Genomic DNA, 22,437 nt, shown 5'->3' on the forward strand with positions numbered 1-22,437 from the left:
TTTTGCCGTAAGAACGTTGCAGGAGAAACATATTACAAAATAGTACAAATAACACATAAAAAACACATAATACACAATTGTGGGCGCCCGATAAACTGCTGCCATTTCTTACCGGCACGTCATTTAGATGCGGACCCTGAGGTTGCATTTTTGAAGTTTACGGACCATAAAACGTTTGGAACCACTGCTCTGAGGATAGCACTGTTGGGGGTTAAGGCCGATGACAATCTGTTCTGAATCTGCATGCTCCTTCACAGCAAATACTCAAATCTGAGCGCTAACAAAGAAACACACTGTTCACCTCATACACTATATAACAAGTATGTGACACCCCTTTCAAATTTGTGATTCGACTTCAGCCACACCCTTTGCTGACAGTTTATAAAATCGAGCACACAGGCCATGCAATCGCATAACAACATTGGCAATAGAATGCCTACTAGCCTTAGTGACTTATCAACTTGGCAGTCATAGGATGCACCTTTCCCACAAGTCATTCTCAGTCTCCCCCTGCTAGAAATGCCCCCTTCAATGAAAGTGCTGTTAGTGGAAGGAAATGTTAGGAGACAACAACAGCTCAGCCACAAAGTGGTAGGTTCACACAAGCTCACGATGGACTCAGAGTACGAAGCGCGTCTCTCGTTGCAACACTCTACCGAGTTCCAAACCGCTTCTGGAGGCAACGTCACACAATAATTTAGTCGGAGCTTCATAAATGGCATGCCATGCCGAAGCAACCACACAAACCTAAATCACCATATCGCAATGGCAAGAGTCGGCTGATGTGTAAAGCTTGCCACCATTGACTCTGGAGCAGTAGAAATGCATTCTCTGGAGTGATGAATCATGCTCCACCCATCTGACAGTCAACGAACGAATCTGGTTGTCCAAGCTGTTAGAAAACCAGTCTCCGATTTACTCCATCAAACTAAGGGCAACCATGGCATCCATGACAGGAGAGATGTTTAGAAGTAGTGAGTAAGAGAGACGACACCCTTCAAATGTTTTCGAAAACAATCTTAAGCATTTTCATCTGGGCCCAGTTTTAAAGCTACTTAGCTAGCTACCTAACTTAGCTGGCTGGCCCTGCCTAGCCTAAAGTTACCGGTATGATATTGTAGTAATATATTCTATCTTACACCCATTGCCATCTAGTTATACCAATGTTACTAAGCCCTAATTGAACAAGCTAAGTTGGTTAGGTAAGCTACCAGCAGATTCATGAAGAGTTAACTTTGATTGGATTAATGTCATGTACTCTATAATGATCTAAAACGCCTTGAGAGTTTGGAGGTGATTGTCAGGTGGTTGATGAAAGAAAGAAAAAGCTGAAATAAATAATTCTCTCTACTATTATTCTGACATTTCCCATTCTTAAAATAAAGTGGTGATCCTAACTGACCTAAGACAGGGAATGTTTACTATGATTAAATGTCAGGAATTGTGAAAAACTGAGATTAAATGTATTTGGCTAAGGTGTATGTAGACTTCAGACTTCAACTGTACCAGTGGTTATAAACCCAGTTAGGGAGACCAGAACATACCAGTGAAAGTCTCAGTGCAGGGGTTGATCCCAGCAAGCCGTTTAGAGGTACCAAAGTCAGATATCTTCAGAACTCCACTATATGTGTTTATTAGCACATTGTCACCCTGTGGATATAAAGAGAACAGATGGGATAAGAAAAGAGCTCCATTCCAAGTAATATCTATTTCTTAACCTTAACCCAAATGACTATGATAACAGCCTGGTTATCTAAGGTATTTCCTAGAAGGCAATCAGCAACAGTTGTTACAGTGGGCCATATTCACCACCTCCAATCCAAAACAAGATTATTAGCATTGATGTGAATGGCCGTTGAGGACATTTTATGAGATACTATTGTTAAATGAGGCAGAATTTAAAGGCCTATCTTGTCCTGGGTGTAGGAGGAAGAGTATGCTAACCTAAATGACTTGCTCTATTATGGGATGGGAGTGGGCTCAGTGTGTTTTTATTATGACTGAGACTGAGTTATGTCACATTAACCTTCCTGTAGGATGATAAGGGGAAGTCTTTATAACAGTGCCAGGCGCCACTTACAAATCAAATCATTTATGTACCCCTGACATGAATGTGGCCTCCCTATTGGCCAGGCGCATACTATACAATGGCCAATCAAAGCCTTTGAAATAGAGCAGTGGTAGAGGAAAAAGCCAAGGCTCCACCTTGATGTCTCTGTGAGCGATCTGATTGTCATGGAGATATTTGAGCCCCTCCAGGATCTGTCTGGTGTAGAAGCCGATGGTGGGTTCGTTGTTCTTCAGAGGGCCCCATTTAGACCTCAGCAGGGCAGACAGGCTTCCTGGATACAAACCACAGGCCAAAGTACAATACATATCAATACACTCTGCTTTACTATCAGCAGGACAGTAGTGTATTCAGTCCATTACATAACTCAGATAACATACACTCACAGGACAGTCTATTAGGTACACCACCCCGTTCACGAAAATGGTTAGCTCCTATAGACAGTGAGTCAGGTGGTCGTGGCTTGCTACACAAAGCAGGCAGATGGGCATCAAGSCATTCAGTTACTGTTCGACTGAACGTTACAATGGGCAAAACGAGTGACCGAAGTGACTTTGAGCGTGGTATGATCGACGGTACCAGGGTTGCCGGATCCAGTATCTCAGAAACGTCCGCCTTCCTGGGATTTTCACGCACGACAGTGTCTAAGGATTCCTGAGAATGGTGTTACAAACAAAAAACATCCAGTCAGCGGCAGTCCTGTGGGCGAAAACAGCTTGTTGATGAGAGAGGTCGAAGGAGAATGGCAAGAATCGTGCAAGCTAACAGGCGGGCCACAAAGAGACTAATAATGGCGGAACGCACAACTTCTTCTTCTATGAGCTAAAAACAAGAAAAAGCGGCTCCAGTAGGCACGCGGTCACCAACACTGGACAATTGAGGAATGGAAAAATATTGCCTGGTCCGACGAATCCCGATTCCTGTTGCGTCATGCTGATGGCAGAGTCAGGATTTGGCYTAAGCAGCATGGAGTCCATGGACCCATCCTGTCTGGTGTCAACAGTACAGGCTGGTGGCGGTGGTGTAGCGTCATCCAATCTGCAGCAACCACGGGATGCCATCGCGTCAGCATGGACCAACATTCCTGTGGAACGTTTCCAACTTGTAGAATCCATACCCTGAAGAATTCAGGCTGTTTAGGAAGCAAAGGGGGGCCTGACCCGGTACTAGATGGGTGTACCTAATAAAATYGCCGATGAGTGTATACGTGTTTGTATTTGCCCTCTTACCTCCGGGAACCTGCTCCATGAAGATCTTGATAAAACCATTCTCGCTGATGGAGCCCAAGTACTGCACAATGTTCTTGTGCTTCAGGTGTTTGTGAAGGGCAATCTCCTCGTGGAGGGGCTGAGAGTACCTAGGACAGAATAGAACATCCACTGTTACATCTAATAAGGAAAAAGGACAGGATGATGTCTTCTCTCTCTCTCGTTCAACAAAAAAAAAAAGACCAGAGCACTTTGAGACGGGAAATTGCACTGTTGCACTTAGTAGCTTGCAGTAACCTATCACGGAGAGAGATGTCAGAGGGACTCAGTCCAGTACACCATGGTCAGAGGACAAGGAACACAAGGACACACACCAGCTGGCTACATATGAAATGTCACTCTCCTCCAATCTTCTTCTAGAGATAAATGTTCAAACTGAACACCATAAATAATAAGACTAAATACATTCTCCCTCAATCACACGGTTGGCTATTCTAGTGAATCAGACACCTATTCAATGACCCCCCCCCCGAGAGGATACTTCAGAGTTGCTTCTAAGTGATTCGGAATAATTCTTGACACCTTTGAGTTTTCCCATGAGAGCCCTCTAATGACTTGTGACACACACACACACACACAGGTCATTTCAAACTAAAGAGGACGAAGACATTTTACTGAGAAATAAATGTTCAAACTTCACACCATAAATAATAAGAATAGATACATTCTCCCTCTATTCTACTGAATCAGACACTTATTAGATCGTTTTCCCCCCTGAGAGGATACTTCAGAGCTCCTTCTTAATGATTAATAATAATTCTTGACACATTTGAGTTAGCTCATGAGAGCCCTCTAATGACTTGTGATGTGATGAGTGGAACAATGCGTGACAGAGGAATGTTCTGGGCTGATTGGGCTCTGAAGGAGTCCCATAATAAAACAGGAATAGGTGAAACAATGAGCAGACCAGTGATGGTGATGGAAGGCAGCGCAAGTGCTTGGTACACTAGTTGCTAGGCGACTCTTTCCCCCCAATTCTTTTCATTGCCCAGTCACTCGATCAGGTGTACGGTATATATAACACTTTGGTGTGCCAGAGAAAGGACACACAACAGGAACACAGAGCTAACACAGAGCTAACACAGTGGACGACTTAAACAAGCGTTTTGGTGCCCCTTTCGATCTGCCAATCAAATGATCACTCTCAGGAAACCCCTTTGGTTGTTGTGCTCTGAATAACCACTCACTCACTTTAAATAACGACACAGGGACCTGTTGCAATTCAGCCTTCCATTAGCAAAGGGCCTCTTAAAAGACTGTAAAAGTGTGATGGATGCTTATTATGTCAACTATAGTAGCCGGTGCAATGACAATACGTGTAAGGGGGAATAGTAGAAGCTGAGGATTTGTGCTAGTGTCTTTTTGGAGAAAGTCCACTTAACATGTTCACCTACCTGCTGTCTCTCTCCGGTATCTCCTTGATGGCCAGCCGCACCTGGTTGCTAAGGTCCCGGCCTGCGTACACCACTCCAAATGTGCCTTTTCCCAGAACCACCCTCTCCCCGAGCTCATCATACTCATAGTCGTACTGAGGAGGAAATTATTTTAAAGATGACATTTTGTTGCATGCTAACTTCAAGGGCCATAACGATAGAGTTATAACAGGGATATAGGTCCATCTTAGAGCAGGTGAGAGTGGCGTCTGGGTATCAACTAAGCAAAGGGCAATGTGAGCTTTGCAAGGTGTGGCATAGATCAAACAGGGCTCAAAAACAAGTTGTGGCACCATGCTTGTGTTTGACAAGAAGTCTTTGGGTAATTATTCACAGACAATTATTTTCCCCCGTCTCACCACTGGGAGAACAGGTGACTAGAGGAGCAGGTGCTTTTCCTGCTCTACACTAATGGTTTCCATTGCAAAACATACAATGAACAGCATGACCCATGTCCACACTGTAGGAAGTTGCCTCTATCTATTTCCACACTGTACATTGCATCTATCTGGTTTGATATAGAATTTGGAAAACAATCGGAGAGACAATCGCTGCTGGCTACACCCTACACATTCTGGAAATCAGGTTAATCCTGTTGGAGACAACATACAATGAAAATATCCCTCTCTCCTCCCTCACCTCCAGGGCGTCAGCGTCACACTCCCCCTCTTCAGAGCCTTTCCATGTTTCTTCTGCAATGCTGTTGACCAGATCACAGAACCTGCAACACACAGAGCACCCCAGATAACCTTTACCACACTTACAAATACGTCACAGGAGTAGTTGTGAAAGAACACTAAGCCCAGGCACCCTTTCATACACTCTCAGTGTGAAAACTCAATGGGAGAAAGCCCAATCACACCAGCACTGACTCACTGAATTATACTGTGGAGCTAATAAGACTGGCTGGCTGTGCTTTGGTTCTTCTCCGTGTAAATCTCTACAGTACAGTCACTGCCTTGGACAGCGGCTCACATGCTGGTGAGTTGGAGTGGTCACGGCACAGACAGAAGAGTGACAGACCTTTTGCAGTGCATCTCTGTGCAGAAATAGATCTGGAAGTCCTCAGAGTTGTTTAGCACGTACAGGAAGGCACTGCGTTCGTCAAACTTGGAAATACTGAGGAAGAGGAGTTGACAGTTAGAGACGAGATGGGTAAATTCACATGACATAGGACACTGGCATAGACTGGATGTCTGAGTGTAGCCATCTGAGAAATCACTCCAGTTGTAGGTAACTACAGAAGCTTTTCATTTTCACCAGAGCTGTAAAAGTCTTTAACCACCAAACACTCTTCTTCATTCAAACACATACAACAAGTTACAGTAACTCGGACGGAATGAGCATAACTCAGAGCGTTCCTTCCCACACACACATACACCCTGTTGAGTCTCCACCAGTGTTCAGCGGAGTGAACCGGGATTCTAAGCCAGCTAACCGAGGCGAGGGCTGAGCAGAGTGGAGCAGAGCACAGAATGAGTGGTTGTATTCAGCCCACCATGGCACACTGCTGCATCAGAGGGAACTGCCATTGTCTCCTAGTCCACTGGAGGGGGAGTGGGCACCAAGTAAGATACGTTCCCTAGCAACATCTCACAGAGGCCCTCTAGAGTGGAAGATCATCCGACCTGTCAGTCTGCTACTGAATTATTTTTTGGAGGGGGAGGCAGGGAGGGTGAAGGAGGGAGAGCCACGGAGGGACCACCTCTGACTAATATTGCCTTGGGAACCAGGCTGCCACATTATGATCTGTTATGTTGTCGGCATATGGGAAAGAGGAGGAAAGTAGCGAGCAGTGACTTCACTGCCCATATATTACAATGAGTGTGTAGATCAGGACAGCTGTGAGATGACCAACCTGACACCCCGCACTGACATGGCGCTGAAGTTCCACTCATGGACCCCCCTGTTCTGTTAGAGAGATCAGAAAAACATGAACCTCAGAATACATGACAAGGACTGACACCTGAAAATGTTATTCCGATGACTTGGCAAAATGTGTCAATGCAGAGAAAGAGAGAGACATACTTAGTTTATGAGACACAACGCAAAGGCACGAGGCTGTTGTCACACACTCTTCCTGTGGTCAGTAACTTACCTTGTCATCAGGAGCAACATGCCAGATGGAGACAGTGTTCTCCTCCACATCGTTGTTTATGGACAAGTACGAAGGCTGATAGACTTTCGTGGGCTCCAGTATCAACACCTGGAAAAGAGGACAAACAATATCACCTCGAGACATTTCACAATAAAGCAGAGAAGTAAACAGTCTAGGAACACTGCCTCAGTTGGTGCCATTGTTATGGTTTATGTGTGTACAGTATATGTCTAACTGTCAAGTTCAAGTCTAAACAGTGAAGAATGCCAGGAAGGAAGAGCGAGCATGGGGCTCAGTGGCAGTCACATCAGGGAGACATACTGGGAAGCGGACAGATGAGACGTCTTTCTTTGTGGCCTCCACCAGGAAGTCCATCCAGAAGTCCACCAGTTCCTGCTTGGGTGGCGGCTGCTCCACAGAGGGCTTTTTGAAATGCTGGTAAATCAGGATGGTCTCCACAAGAGAGCTCAGATACCTGGGGTGCAGTCAAGACAAACGTTAGCTTGAAATACATTTTAAAGGCCATTGACCGCAGAAAAAGAAAATGCACTTAGAACAGATCAAAATCTGTTTGAATATGTTGTAAAAATCTTGAGCTTGAAAGAATGGGGTTGACACATGACTGAAACCACATGACTGAAACTTAAGGATCTCAGGTCGATTGTCTGCGGGGCAAAGTTAAACTGACCTTTCATGTCAGACAGTCATGACCATACTTTTAWGGGAAAGAGGATCATTTTGTACATGTATTACACTTTGAGTTTGACCAATTCCAGTCAATTTCAATATTGGAAATAAATCTAAAAATCAAAAAAAAAATGGACCAAAACAAATCCTCCATATGACGGATAACCCCTGTGACTACAAGAAAATACATGACATTTAAATTGTGCAAAGTAGGTTTAAATAAGTTGTCTACACTGAGTGTACAAAACATGAATAACACCTTCCTAATATTGCCCTCAGAACAACCTCAATTCGTTGGGGCATGGACTCTACAAGGTGTTGAAAGCGTTCCACAGGGATGCTGGCCCATGTTGACTTCAATGTTACCCACAGTTGTGTCAAGTTGGCTGGATGTCCTTTGGGTGTTGGGCCATTCTTGATACACACGGGAAACTGTTGAGCATGAACAACCCAGCAGCGTTGCCGTTCTAGACACAAACCGGTGCGCCTGGCARCTACTACCATACCCCGTTCAAAGGCACATAAATCTTTTGTCTTGCCCATTCACCCTCTGAATGGCACACATACACAATCCATGTCTAAAGGCTTAAAAATCTGTCTTTAACCGGTCTCCTCCCCTTTATCTACACGGATTGAAGTGGATTTAACAAGTGACATCAGTAAGGGACCATAGCTTTCACCTGGATTCACCAGGTTAGTCTATGTCATGGAAAGAGCATGTTCTGTACACTCAGTGTATACAGTGCCTTCAGAAAGTATTCAGACCCCTTGACTTTTTTCACATTTTGTTACGTTACAGCCTTATTCAAAAATGTATTAAATAAGAGTCTAAATTGAGCTCAGGTGCATCCTGTTTCCATTGATCATCCTTGAGATGTTTCTACAACTGGATTGGAGTCCACCTYTGGTAAATTCAATTGATTGGACATGATTTGGAAAGGCACACATCTGTCTATTTAAGGTCCCACTGTGTCGAGGCACAGAACCTGGGGAAGGGTACCAAAAAAATTCTGCAGCCTTGAAGGTCCCCAAGAATAGAGTGGCCTCCATCATTCTTAAATGGAAGAAGTTTGAAACCACCAAGTTTCTTCCTAGAGCTGTCCGCCCGGCCAAACTGAGCAATCGGGGTAGAAGGGCCTTGGTCAGGGAGGTGACCAAGAACCCGATGGTCACTCTGACAGAGCTCTAGAGTTCCTCTGTGAAGATGGGAGAACCTTCCAGAAGGACAACCATCTCTGCAGCACTCCACCAATCAGGCCTTTATGGTAGAGTGGCCAGACGGAAGCCACTTCTCAGTGAAAGGCACATGACAGCCTGCTTGGAGTTTGCCTAAAGGCATCTAAAGACTCTCAGACCATGAGAATCAAGATTCTGAAACCAAGATTGAACTCTTTAACCTGAATACCAAGTGTCTGGTGTGGAGGAAACCTGGCACCATCCCTACTGTGAAGCATGGTGGTGGCAGCATCATGCTGTGGGGGTGTTTTTCAGCGGCAGGGACTGGGAGACAAGTCAGGATCATGGCAAAGATGAACAGAACAAAATGCAGAGAGATACTTGATGAAAACCTGCTTCAGAGCGCTCAGGACCTCAGACAGGGGCAAAGGTTCACCTTCCAACAGGACAACGACCCTAAGCACACAGCCAAGAAAATGCAGGAGTGGCTTCTGGGACAAGTCTCTGAATGTCCTTCAGTGACCCAGTTAGAGCCCGGACTTCAACCCGATCGAACATCTCTGGAGAGACCTGAAAATAGCTGTGCACCAACGCTCCCCATACAACCTGACAGAAATTGAGAGAATCTGCAAAGAGGAATGGGAGAAACTCCCCAAATACAGGTGTGCCAAGCTTGTAGCGTCATACCCAAGAAGACTCAAGGCTGTAATCACTGCCAAAGGTGCTTCAACAAAGTACTGAGTAAAGGGTCTGAATACTTTTGTAAATGTGATATCTTTTCCCCCCGTACATTTGCAAACATTTCTAAAAACCTGTTTTTGCTTTGTCTTTTTTGGGGGTGGGGGGGGGTTGTGTGTAGATTAATGAGGTGTAGATTAAAAGATAATTTAACACATTTTAAAATAAGGCTGCAACGTAACAAAATGTGGAAAAAGTCAAGGGGTCTGAATACTTTCCCGAATGAACTGTATGTTGATCTTTACATAAAAAAAGAAGAAAAAAGAAAACAGCACCCTCCCTCACCAGACGGGGGCCTTGAGTTTGAAGAGCTTCTCAGAGGCTTGTATGACCCTAGTGTTGTCACAGGCCAGGATGCTAGCCCCCAGGAAGAAGCCCACGTCCCAGTAGCTCTGCAGCTTGTCCAGGCTTCCCTTCTTCCCCAGGAGGCTGCTCAGCTTCACTCCTGGAAAGGAGAACAAGGTCAGGTCAGGGACATATTATAATCATATTTAAAAAAGATACTGCACACTGTTGAATGCTCCCATAGTTTTATTGTGCAAGGTCTTTCTAAAGGTACATCATTTGCCATATCTTATGTGCTTTATATACCGTGCGTTATTTCAAGGGTTTGGGAATGGGCTGGGCACTGTATATCCCAGTAGCCTACTCTTATGTTAGGCATTTCACCTYAAATGCAGCTTGGAGGATCTCAATGCCCTCTTTGGATACGTTTTAACATTCAATGTAGTTGGTTGCCATGTTGTTACTATATTGCAGAGTGATAATGGAACATGGCTGTTTTTGGCCTCGCTGAGGCAAGCTGCCACTACATGTCCTACTCATGTAGCCCGGGGCAGCGCAGAGTAGAGGAGGGAAGGAAAGGGGGCAAGGACTGGGAAGGGGGCCCACGGCTGATTCCCAGGCCTGTCTGTCCTGTTTCTCACATTCCTGAGTTACTTTCTGAGCCTCAGATTTCACAGCAAACACAGAGGATTGGGAGCCAAACAGCACAAAACACCCTTGCAAAAAATAAATAAAAATGGAAAGGTAATGGCAAGGAAAAAAAATGGAAACATCATTGTTTACGTAAAATCAGATGTTTCATATTAACCCCCGCAGTACAGTAGCAGGCTCTCTGTTCACACCCAGACTACTTTTGATGGGAGTGTCTCATCATAAGCAGTTCGTTTGAATGAGCAGTATCTGTCACATGAGTTGATATTGATCTCACACTTTATGACATGAGGGTAACCGCAGTGCAGTGGGAATGCAGATCAGTAACTTAATTATTATTAGTCATCAGCAGCTCTAATGAAAAACAGAATAGCGAGCCAATTCCAATGCACCATCGGGCAGCTCAAGGCCAAACAGATATCAAGGAGAATAAAGTGTTAGTTACTTACCGACTTTGCGGAGCTCGAAGGAGGCGTCAAACTGGTGTCCCGCTGCCAGGAGTAGAACGGCGTAGTTGATGCCAGAGTGTAGTGTCGGCTCGGACTCAAACCCCTTCTTAAACCTGAGAGGAAGGACAGAGAAGCCAATATTACACACAATGCTTCATTTTTAAATCTAACTTGATGTTCCTACAGTCATTTCTGATGTGTCCTCGGTGAGAACTTTATAGTCTTTATCACTTCCTCCCTACTTTTGTAAAAAGCATCCAAAAATAACTACAGCATTATTGAGCAGGGTGCACGGAGGAACCAGCTTGACTCTCACAGATAAAAACCTAATTGACTTAATGAGCAATCGGTTCCACTGAGGGAATGAGTGTGAATAACATGAGAAGGCTCTCCAAAGATGTCGTCTGGGTTGGAACAGAGGACAAGGACAGATGAATCGGCTCGATGAGAGACATAACTGCAGTCTTCCTGGAATGGTTATCTTTAGAATATCACTGGTGCGGCTGTTTCAAATCAGCTACTTTCAGAATGCACCTGCAGGCTCTTTGCTCCGAGTCAGATGACACTGCTGTTCGTTAGCTGTAGTTGAGAGGTGGAAGACCTCTCTATCTCTACTTCTCTAGCTGGTGAGGAGTGAGTGAGTGGTTGGTAATTACCCTCATCAGTAGCCAGGCTCTCACCAGTGTGTGTGTGTGTGTGTGTGTGTGTGTGTGGTGTGTGTGTGTGTGTGTGTGTGTGTGTGTGTGTGTGTGTGTGTGTGTGTGTGTGTGTGTGTGTGTGTGTGTGAGTGAGAGTGTGTGTGTAGCTCTCACCAGGCTGTGCCACTATCCCTGCTCTTGGTATCAGTGAAGTGGGACTCTAGGAACATGTCCTTGTAGATGCGTCCCACCAGGCAGTAGATGTCTGAGGCCACCTGGTTGTCAGACTCCACCAGGGGCAGCATAATGTCCAGGGCCTTCTGACGGTCCCCCGGGAGGTTCCTCCTGAACAACACAGAAGAGGGAATAACCAATAACCAAAGAGGGTGAGTCCCAAATGGCACCCTATTTCCTTTATAGTGCAATAGTTTTGAACAGGGTGTAGTGGACTACAATAATAATTCATACCCCTTGGACTTATTCCACATTTTGTTGTGTTACATACAGCCTGATTTCAAAATAMATTTTTTTTCTCACCCATTTACACACAATACCCCATAATGACAAAATGAAAGTGAATTTTGCAAATGCATTGAAACTGAAATACAGAAATATCTAATTCACAAAAGTATGTGGACACCCCTTCAAATTTGTCGATTCTGGTATTTCAGACACACCCGTTGCTGACAGGTGTATAAAATTGAGCACACAGACATGCAATCTCCATAGACAAACATTGGCAGTAGAATGGCCTTACTGAAGAGCTCAGTGACATTCAGTATGGCACCGTCATAGGATGCCACCTTTCCAACAAGTCCGTTTGTAAAATGTCTTCCCTGCTAGAGCTGCCCCGGTCAACTGTAAGTGTTGTTATTGTGAAGTGGAAATGTCTAGGAGCAACAACGGCTCAGCCGCAAATTGGTAGGCCACACAAGCTCACAGAACGGGACCGCTGAGTACTGAAGCGCATAAAAATTGGCTGTCCTCAGTTGCAACACTCACTACTGAGTGTTTCAAACTGCCTCTGGAAGCAACGTCAGCACAATAGCTGTTCGTCGGGAGCTTCATGAAATGGGCTTCCATGGCCGAGCAGCCGCACACAAGCCTAAGATCACCATGTGCAATGCCAAGCGTCGGCTGGAGTGATGTGAAGCTCGCCACCATTGGACTCTGGAACATTGGAAACGAGTTCTCTGGAGTGATGAATCACGCTTTGACGGACGAATCTGGGTTTGGCGGATGCCAGGAGAACACTACCTGCCCCAATGCATAGTGCCAACTGTAAAGTTTGGTGGAGGTGGAATGATGGTCTGGGGCTAGGCCCCTTAGCTCCAGTGAAGGGAAATCTTAACGCTACAGCATACAATGACATTCTAGACAATTCGGTGCTTCCAACTGTGGCAACAGTTTGGGGAAGGCCCTTTCCTGCTTCAGCATGACAATGCCCCCGAGCACAAAGCGAGGTCCATACAGAAATGGTTTGCCGCCTCCCAAGTGGCGTCACTACAGACCCAGGTTCGACCCATGAGGCGGCGCACAATTGGCCCAGCGTCGTCCGGGTTAGGGGAGGGTTTGGCCGGCCGGGATTTCCTTGTCTCATCGCGCTCTCCTTGTGGCGGGCCGGGTGCCTGCAAGCTGACTTTGGTCACTAGCTGGACGGTGTTTCCTCCGACACATTAGTGCGGCTGGCTTCCGGATTAAGTGAGCAGTGTGTCAAGAAGCAGTGCGGATTGGTAAGGTCATGTTTCAGAGGACGCATGGCTCACAACCTTCGCTTCTCCCGAGTCAGTAGGGGAGTTGCAACGATGGGACAAGACTGTAACTACCAATCTACTAGCAAGATGGCGCCGACAGAGATGGTCGCCTCGCTTCGAGTCCTTAGGAAACTATGCCATATTTCGTTTTTTACTGTATTATTTCTTACATTGTTACCCCAGGAAATCTTAAGTCCAATTACATACAGCTGGGAAGAACTATGGATATAAGAGCGACATCAACTTACCAACATTACGACCAGGAATACGACTTCCCTGAAGCGGATCCTCTGTTTGGACTGCCAACCAGGACAATGGACCTAATCCCAGAAGCCGACCCAAAACAAAGGCGCCTCAGAAGGGCAGACGGAGCGGTCTCCTGGTCAGGCTCCATAGACGTGCACATCGCCCAACGCTCCCGAGTATACTACTCGCCAATGTCTAGTCTCTTGACAACAAGGTAGATTTTTTTCGAGCAAGGGTTGCCTTCCAGAGACATCAGAGATTGTAACATTCTCTGTTTCACAGAAACATGGCTCTCTCGGGATATGTTGTTGGAATCGGTTCAGCCACCGGGCTTCTCCATGCATCGCACCGACAGAGATAAACTCCTCTCTGGGAAGAGGAAGGGCGGAGGTATATGCTTCATGATTAACGACTCATGGTGTAATCATAACAACATACAGGAACTCAAGAACTCTGCCGCCCATATTATCTCCCAAGAGAATTCTCCTCATTTATCGTCACAGCTGTGTACATTCCTCCTCAAGCAGACACCAAGACGGCCCTCAAGGAACTTCACTGGACTCTATGTAAACTGGAAAGGCTGCATTTYTTGTAGCTGGAGATTTTAACAAAGCAAATTTGAGAAGGCTACCTAAATTCTATCAGCATATTGATTGCACCACGCGTGGGTGTATTACTATCACTGCTACTCTAACTTCTGTGATGCATACAATGCCCTCCCCCGCCCTCCCTTCGGCAAATCCGACCACGACGCAATCTTGCTCCTACCGTCTTATAGGCAGAAATTCAAACAGGATGTACCAGTGACTAGAACCACTCAACGCTGGTTTGACCAATCGGAATCCACGCATCAAGATTGTTTTGATCACGRGGACTGGGATTTGTTTCGGTCAGCCTCAGATAACAACATTGATCTATACGCTGACTTGGTTAGTGAGTTTATAAAGAAGTGCCTTGGAGATGTTGCTCCCACTGTGAATATTAAAACTACCCTAAACAGAAATCGTGAATGGAGGGCGGCATTTGGGCAAAACTGAAAGCGCGAACCACCACATTTAACCATTGAAAGAGGTCTGGGAATATGGCTGAATATAAACAGTGTAATTATTCCCTCTGCATGGCAATCAAACAAGCGAAATGCCGGTAAAGGGACAAAGTGGAGTCGCAATTCGACGGCTGAGACACGAGACGTATGTGACAGGGTCTACAGGAAATAACGGACTACAAAAAGAAAACCAGGCACGTCACGGACACCAACATCACGCTTCCAGACAAACTAAACACATTCTTTGCCCGCTTTAAGGACAATACAGTGCCACCGTCGCGGCACACTAACATGGACTGCGCCTTCTCCTTCTCAGTGGCCGACGTGAGTAAAACATTTAAACGTGTTAACCCTCGCAAGGCTGCTGGCCCAGACGGTATACCTAGCCGCGTCCTCAGAGCATGCTCAGACCAGCTGGCTGGTGTGTTTACGGACATGTTCAATCGCTCCCTATCCCAGTCTGTTGTCACCCTAGACCCACTTCAGTTTGCATATCGCCCCAACAGGTCCACAGACGATGCAATCGCTATCACACTGCACACTGCCCTATCCCATCTGGACAAGAGGAATACCTATGTAAAAATGCTGTTCATTGACTACAGCTCAGCATTCAACACCATTGTACCCTCCAAGCTCATCATCAAGCTGGATGCCCTGTACTCCCTGTTCACCCACGACTGCATGGCCATGCACGCCTCCAACTCAATCATCAAGTTTGCAGATGACACATCAGTAGTGGGCTTGATTACCAACAACAACGAGACGGCCTACAGGGAGGAGGTGAAGGCACTCGGAGTGTGGTGTCAGGAAAACAACCTCTCACTCAACGTCAAGAAAACAAAGGAGATGATTGTGGACTTCAGGAAACAGCAGAGGGAGCACCCCCCTATCCACATCGAAGGGACAGCAGTGGAGAAGGTGGAAAGTTTTAAGTTCCTCGGTACACATCACAGACAAACTGAAATGGTCCACCCACACAGACAGTGTTGTGAAGAAGGCGCAACAGCACCTAATCAACCTCAGGAGGCTGAAGAAATGTGGCTTGTCACCCAAAACCCTGACAAACATTTACAGATGCACAATCGAGAGCATCATGTCGGGCTGTATCACAGCCTGGTACGGAAACTGCACCGCCCTCAACCGCAAGGCTCACCAGAGGGTAGTGCGGTCTGCACAACGCATCACGGGAAGCAAACTATCTGCCCTCCATGACACCTACAGCACCCGATGTCACAGGAAGGCCAAAAAGATCATCAAGGACAACAACCATGTTGACACCTGTATCTTTGTAGTGACTGTATTGTAGTATTGATACACCATCCATAGTGTAATTAAAAACATCACCATGCTGAAAAGGAATATCGATGTCTGTTTTTTATTTTCTTTACCTCCCTGGTCTTTGTAGTTGAATCTGTCTTTGAAATTAACTGCTCGACTAAGGGACCTTACAGATAATTTTATGTGTGGGGTACAGAGATGAGCTATTCATTAAAAAATCATGTTAAACACTATTATTGCACACAAAGTGAGTCCATGCAACTTATTATGTGACTTGTTAGTTCCTGCAGTCAAATGACCAAATCACCCTCTTGTGACATCATGGGTGGAATCTTATTCATATTTTTCATAATTTCATAATTAATAAAATATACTTATTTTTGAAGCACAGAAAATCCAGTGTTTCTATGTCAAACACTTTTGTTATATTTCAGTCTTCTGTGATGTACTGTATATAAAGTGTAATATTGGGATGCAAACTCAAAATTGAATACATTGCAACTCTATATCTGACATGGCACAGGTGTCTTCTTTTATTAAGCCCATAACCATGTGTGTGAGGTGTATAGTTTTGTTTCAAAGTAGATTTGTTTACGACTACCAAGAAACATTCTGTGTGTCCCTGTCCCACTGCAGTAAAAGGTTAAGCAAATTTGTACTCCTGAACTTATTTAGGCTTGCCATAACAAAGGGGTTGAATACTTATTGACTCAAGACATTTCAGCTTTTCATTTTTAATTAATTTGTAAACATTTCTAAAAACATAATTCCACTTTGACATTATGGGGTATTATGTGTAGGCTAGTGACACAAAATTTAAATTTAATCCGTTTTAGAATAAAGCTGTAACGTAACAAATTTGAAAAAGTCAAGGGGTGTGAATACTTTCCGAATGCACTGTCCTGGGAGTTTGTCTGGGTGTGTCTCTCTCTCTTATGGTCTACACTGAGAGAGGGGGATGAATAAACATGAGACAAGCCGGTGTGTGTGTGTTTGTGTGTGTGTGTGTGTAACACCAACGCGCTATGTCTTGGCAGAGAGGAAGACSTCAAAAGGCTGTAGATTAAATTTCATGAGGGTAGTGGGTTCAATTACCTCCCTACAGACCTGGCCAACTAACTCCTGTGTTGGACTGTCTGGGTTTAAGGGTATTAGCGAGAACTGGAGTAACGCACGCAGTAATGACCAAGCACTTTATCTGTCAGCAGTCATTCGTAATCCATATTGTACTGCTGCTTTACCAAGCGAACGGGAGCCAAATTCTATTCCTCCCTCGGATCCCATTCTATTTTGAACATACATTGTCTATCAGTTTTCTTATGCTTCCTCTTTATCCCTTTTTCTTTGCGCCCCAAAGGGGGACAACAAAGTCTCCACAGGTTCTTTCACAAGGCAGCCGAACAGCATCCCAGTGTGAGCCTCGTGGCCGGAATAACTTAGTTGGCATGGGCACACTAATATGGATCTCAACAGAGCCATAGAGATGGATGCTAAATAAGCATAAGAACGGGAAGCTATTTCCTCTCACCAGCTTTCACTTRAATACCAGAGTACCGCTGAAGGGCAACTGGAGGGGGGGGTGAAGCTAAGCAGTGAGTCAGCCTAGCCCACTCCAATCATGCAATAGGCAAACGTGGAGGGGGGGAGGGATTGTGCAACAGGCAAAGCTTCAACTAACTCTAGCACTTCCCTGTAACGCAATGACTCAACAGAAAACACTGCTTTTCAGACAGGTTTAGTTCTCATCATTCATGCTTCATTATTGCAGGATAGTGGCAAGTTTTTGCAATGGTGTACTAAACTGCTGAGTCATGAACCACATCCAGTTGGGGAAATTGTGAACAAAGAGGCTGCTGTCTAAACCAGCACACAGACTCATGGCAACCATCTTAATTTTTGAGCCATTCAATTATGCAAAGAATGTGCAACAGGTTTCTTAATGTGTTTCTTTGAGGGTATAAAATGCAGTGGTGTAAAGTACTTAAGTAAAAAATACTTTAAAGTACTACTTAGGTCGTTTTTTGCGGTATTTATATTTTGGACAACTTTTACTTCACTACATTCCTAAAGAAAATAATGTACTTTTAACTCCATACATTTTCCTGACACCCAAAAGTACAAGTTGCATGTTGAATGCTTATCAAGAGAACATCCCTGGTCATCCCTACTACCTCTGAAATGGTAGACTCACTAAACACAAATGCTTCGTTTCTAAAGGATGTCTGAGTGTTGGGGCACGCCCCTGGCTATCTGTAAAAAGAGAAAAAATAAAAGAACATGGTGCCGTCTGGTTTGCTTAATATAAGGAATGTGAAATTATTTATACTTTTATTTTTGATACTTAAGTATATTTTAGCAATTCAATTTACTTTTGATACTTAATTATGTGTAAAACCAAATACTTTTAGACTTCTATCAAGTAGTATTTTACTGGGTGACTTTCACTTTTATGTGAGTTATTTTCCATTAAAGTATCTTTAGTTTTACTCAAGTATGACAATTGGGTACTTTTTCCACCACTGATAAATGCAGCAAAATGCTATCCTAACTGGCTAGAAACCAGTGTTGCGTTGTAGCATGCAGGAGAACCAGTGACAAGAGAGGCAGCATGTTAAAGAGCAAGCAGTAAAATACTTTCCAAGCTGAACATCTGTGATGTTCCGACCCAGAGCACAGACACACATGTTTAGCACATGCATGCGTCTGTGTGTGCATCTGTGTGTGAGGGTGTGAGTGTGTGCGTGTGTAGACAAACCAGGTGTGACATACTCGGGGTCTTACCGATTCAGTGCAAAGGCATAGTGGAACTTGACATGGGGATTGGCCACAGGGTCGAATGTAGGAAGCTTCTCCAAGGTCTCCACCAGCTTCACTATAGATTCATAATCCTACATTACATACAAACACAGAAAAACAGATTGTTGGACTAAAGATAATGTACTCACTCAGCCATCTTGGTTGCTATCGTTAACATGAAACCTGTCTATGTTCGTGTTCCCTTACAAAGTCACTTCACTGCACCTGGGAAGGACACTGTTGGCTTATTCAAGTAGTTCAATAATTAAAATGTCCTCTCTTCCACCATTTCTTGTCCAGTATATATTTATCCAAAACATATGAAATAATTKACTTTCTCCTTGTAGTTCTGGTCTTTTGTATCATTTATTAAATGTGGCTGGTGGCTGCTATGGCTGGCGGGATGGGAGCCTGTAGGGTGAATGGCATCGCAATGCAGAGAGAACGGACCGGAGTGCAGTAGCCTTACGATTAGCCACAGAAAGATGACAAAAAGCTTAGCCTGCAGCATTCCACAGGCAGGTAGTCCTTCTGAAATGCCTCTAGTAGCCAAGGGAGGCCCTAACACATTTATGCTGTCTGCTGAGGCATTGCAGTCTGCCTAAAGTGACTCTGCCAGCAGCATTCGACAAGCGTAAAAGAGGGTAACATGTACCTGGATGTCCCTGTAGGACAGAAGCAGGTTGATGACAATGTCAGCTGAAAGGCACTCTACGTTGTCCAATCGTTGTTGAATACGGCTGAGTTCTGAGGCCAGCTCCGACCCCGTGAACAACTCCCGCGCTTTCCGGAGCTCGTTGAGAATGGTTTCTCTGAAGTATTGGCTACAAAAGGGGAAACAGAGAGACTCATAAATATGTTATTTCACACTAGAAATCAACATGAAATCAACATTTTCTGCAAAGAACCCATTGCTATGTCTTGGTATGATTTTCTGGGGAAATAGGTATTGGGAAAAGAGCCCCTTCACTGCACTATTGGAGCAGCACATTTCCAGGAGACAAAACATTCATCCAAAGAGCAAATTCTCTCAGCTCTCTAAAGCATGACTCATTATTCCTGGAAGAGAGGCAGTGATGATGAATATTGGCAGAGAGAAACCCCCKAAAAATTAGGACATAACTAAGTCAAGCTAACATTAAAACTGAGATTGCTATGCAAGCCAATATGTTGCAACGCTATTTCAAATATATAAAATGAGTGAGTGTCCCTGTATTATACAATGTCTTCTGAGGAATACTCAAGAAGTGCAATATCCGACGCAAAGGGCTATCGCACTTCATCAGCTAGACATCCATATTGCATAATCAACCACAGAAAATGACACAAGACAACACAAAAACCAGTACACGCTAGGTCAATGTAATACACCCCTGCTGGCAATAACAGCTCTGTAATAATCACCTTGTCATGCGTGTTCACAACTCATTCCCAACTACAGTACCACACTTACCTCCCTAGTGAGATGACACCTGTTTCACTACAGCTTGGTGAGAGAAGAAACATGTGACTTCTACAAATCAAGCCTGGCTGAATGTAGACCTCTGGGCTGGTCTTAGGCCCAGTGTCTAACCGACAAACTCCCAAGCCACTATCTACCCCAAACCTATACTATTCACCAGGTGTTGGACCTATGGGCTAGCTGGCCCAGCACCTAACCCAAAACACTTCTCTGCTACTCACCAGGAGTTGGCTTGTGGCACCTTGAGCAGCTGGACGAAGCGGTCCAGCAGGGGCATGCAGATGGGCCCCAGCAGCATCTCGAAGCTGGGCTGCATCAACTCCGTCAGGCCCTTCATCAGGCTGCTCTCGCAGCAGTACACCTTGTTGTGGGGCGTCACCATGTATGGGATGAAGCTGTAGTTGGCTGAGCATGTCTGGGGGAAAAAGCAGAAACAACATTTTGGGTTTTGGTGCATGTAGAGTTGGTTTGATGTGTCAGTGTCAGACATGGGTCAAATAGCTAAATATCACAAATACTTGGTTTAGTTTGCTCGGTAAAGTCTACCCCAATATGAAGACTGGAGAAATTGAGAACAGCAACAGAGCATCCCCTTACATGCCCTATTGACTGCATGCGCAGGTCCAGAATTATTGGRAACCTTGATAAAGATGAGCAAAAAAATAACACAACTAGTGAGCTATATTATATACAAAAAAATAGGAAATTATATTATTTTATACTAATACAATAACTCCGATAAAGTAACAAGTAATATTTATTTTCCTCCCATTGAGAGGATAACGGCACTGAGTAAATTCGTAAAACGTTTTATAAAATTGGAGAACACATTTGGAGAGATCTTAGACCACTACTCCATAAAGAATCTTTCCAATCCAAGTACCAATGCCATTGAGCAAACTCCATGCGTTTACATTTGTAGGATGATATGAAAATAGAGCTCTTTGGCCCGTACACCCGTGGTGGGTTTGGCATCGAAAGAAGAATTCAGAAGCATAAAAGAACCCCATACCTATTGTGGATCATTGATGTTATGGGGCTATTTGGCTTCCACTGGTCCTGGGGCCCTTGTTAAGGTCAATGGCATCATCAACTTTACCCAGTTCCAGGACATTTTAGCCAAATACCTGCTTGCCTCTGCCAGGAGGCTGAAAGTTGGCCGCAAGTGGATCTTCCAGCAAGACAATAACGCCAACCACACATCAACATCCACAAGGAAATGGTTAATTCAACACAAAATCTGCATTTTGACTTAAAACCCCATTGAAAACTTGTGGTTTGAATTGAAGAGGGGAGTCCATAAGCGCAGATGAAAGATATCAAGGATCTGGGAAGATTATGTATGAAGGAATGATCTTAGATCCCTACCAACGTGTTCTCCATCTCATAAAACATTTGAGAAAAAGTCTCAGTGCCGTTATCCTCACAAGTGGAGGTATTGAAAAGTATTGAAAACAGGGGTGCCAATAATAGTTTTCTTTTTGAGGAAATACATTTTTACTTGTTAATCAAAATCGCTTTCTCTGAGAAATTGTATTCGTATTAAAACATGTAGCATACAATATAGCTCAGTACTTTTGCTAATCTTTATCAAGGGTGCCAATAATTCTGGACCTGACTGTACAATGGGAGGACAGTAGTATGGGCCTTTTTTTGTGCTAGTAATTTACCACCCTGATCTGCAGGGACAATGGCGATGTTGTACCCATGGAGAATTGGACATAATGAGTCTGTCTGAAGAGCCGGTGGCCTGGGGGACAGATCCACATCAGTAATTACAGTGACATTAGGATCTGTTTGACTGAACTGCTCACACTGCCCTCAGGGCAGAGCTGCCCTTAAAACTCCCATTCATGTTGCTCATGGAAATCCAATTCAAACCAGGTCTGTCTTACTACTCTTGTCCAGCTGTATTTGCATGTGGTGTAGAGAGTACCAATAAATCTATCATTGATGTCTGTCATTGTAGTCTGTTATTCACAGTATACTCAACACTCAGCACTAGAAAAGCTTAAGTTGATGGATCCTGACCAAATTATACTTGAACATGTAGGCCACAGTAAAAAAACAAAAGGGATTCTGCTGATCCACATCTGTTGTGCTGCCCAGATACATCCTGAGTCTGCACGGTCAGTGGATATTTGAATCTCTCTGTATCACTTTGATCTTCAAGAACACACCTGGGATGCTTGCTACTCACACTTGTAACAAAAGGAAGTGAACAGAGGGTTAAGTTCTGCCTGTAGAAATTGGAACGATCCACAGTAAAACGGCTTCCTCTTCTGCAATCACATGTTTTTTATGACATCACTAGTCATGCCATAACTTTCCAAAATAACCTGTGGCGGCTTGTCACGGCTAGGTG

The 22,437-nt window shown here is 44.5% G+C and overlaps 1 protein-coding gene across 2 annotated transcripts in view; it reads right to left on the bottom strand.

The window, feature by feature from the left end:
• Nucleotides 1–22,437, bottom strand: part of LOC111954312 (mitogen-activated protein kinase kinase kinase 5-like) — a 72,313-nt gene that overhangs the window by 18,289 nt on the left and 31,587 nt on the right. For both annotated transcript variants that reach the window (XM_023973934.2, XM_023973936.3), the window contains exons 4-18: nt 20,294–20,487; nt 19,266–19,434; nt 18,596–18,702; nt 11,666–11,836; nt 10,854–10,966; nt 9,754–9,913; nt 7,189–7,342; nt 6,868–6,975; nt 6,628–6,680; nt 5,793–5,888; nt 5,409–5,490; nt 4,731–4,864; nt 3,298–3,425; nt 2,206–2,342; nt 1,545–1,650 (exon numbers count right to left, since the gene is read on the bottom strand). In XM_023973934.2, the coding sequence (XP_023829702.1) occupies nt 1,545–1,650; nt 2,206–2,342; nt 3,298–3,425; nt 4,731–4,864; nt 5,409–5,490; nt 5,793–5,888; nt 6,628–6,680; nt 6,868–6,975; nt 7,189–7,342; nt 9,754–9,913; nt 10,854–10,966; nt 11,666–11,836; nt 18,596–18,702; nt 19,266–19,434; nt 20,294–20,487 (1,912 nt within the window). The remainder of the gene's footprint in view (nt 1–1,544; nt 1,651–2,205; nt 2,343–3,297; nt 3,426–4,730; nt 4,865–5,408; nt 5,491–5,792; nt 5,889–6,627; nt 6,681–6,867; nt 6,976–7,188; nt 7,343–9,753; nt 9,914–10,853; nt 10,967–11,665; nt 11,837–18,595; nt 18,703–19,265; nt 19,435–20,293; nt 20,488–22,437) is intronic.

The sequence above is a fragment of the Salvelinus sp. IW2-2015 genome, linkage group LG28 (genome assembly GCF_002910315.2).
Source record: "Salvelinus sp. IW2-2015 linkage group LG28, ASM291031v2, whole genome shotgun sequence".
Lineage (NCBI taxonomy): Eukaryota > Metazoa > Chordata > Actinopteri > Salmoniformes > Salmonidae > Salvelinus > Salvelinus sp. IW2-2015.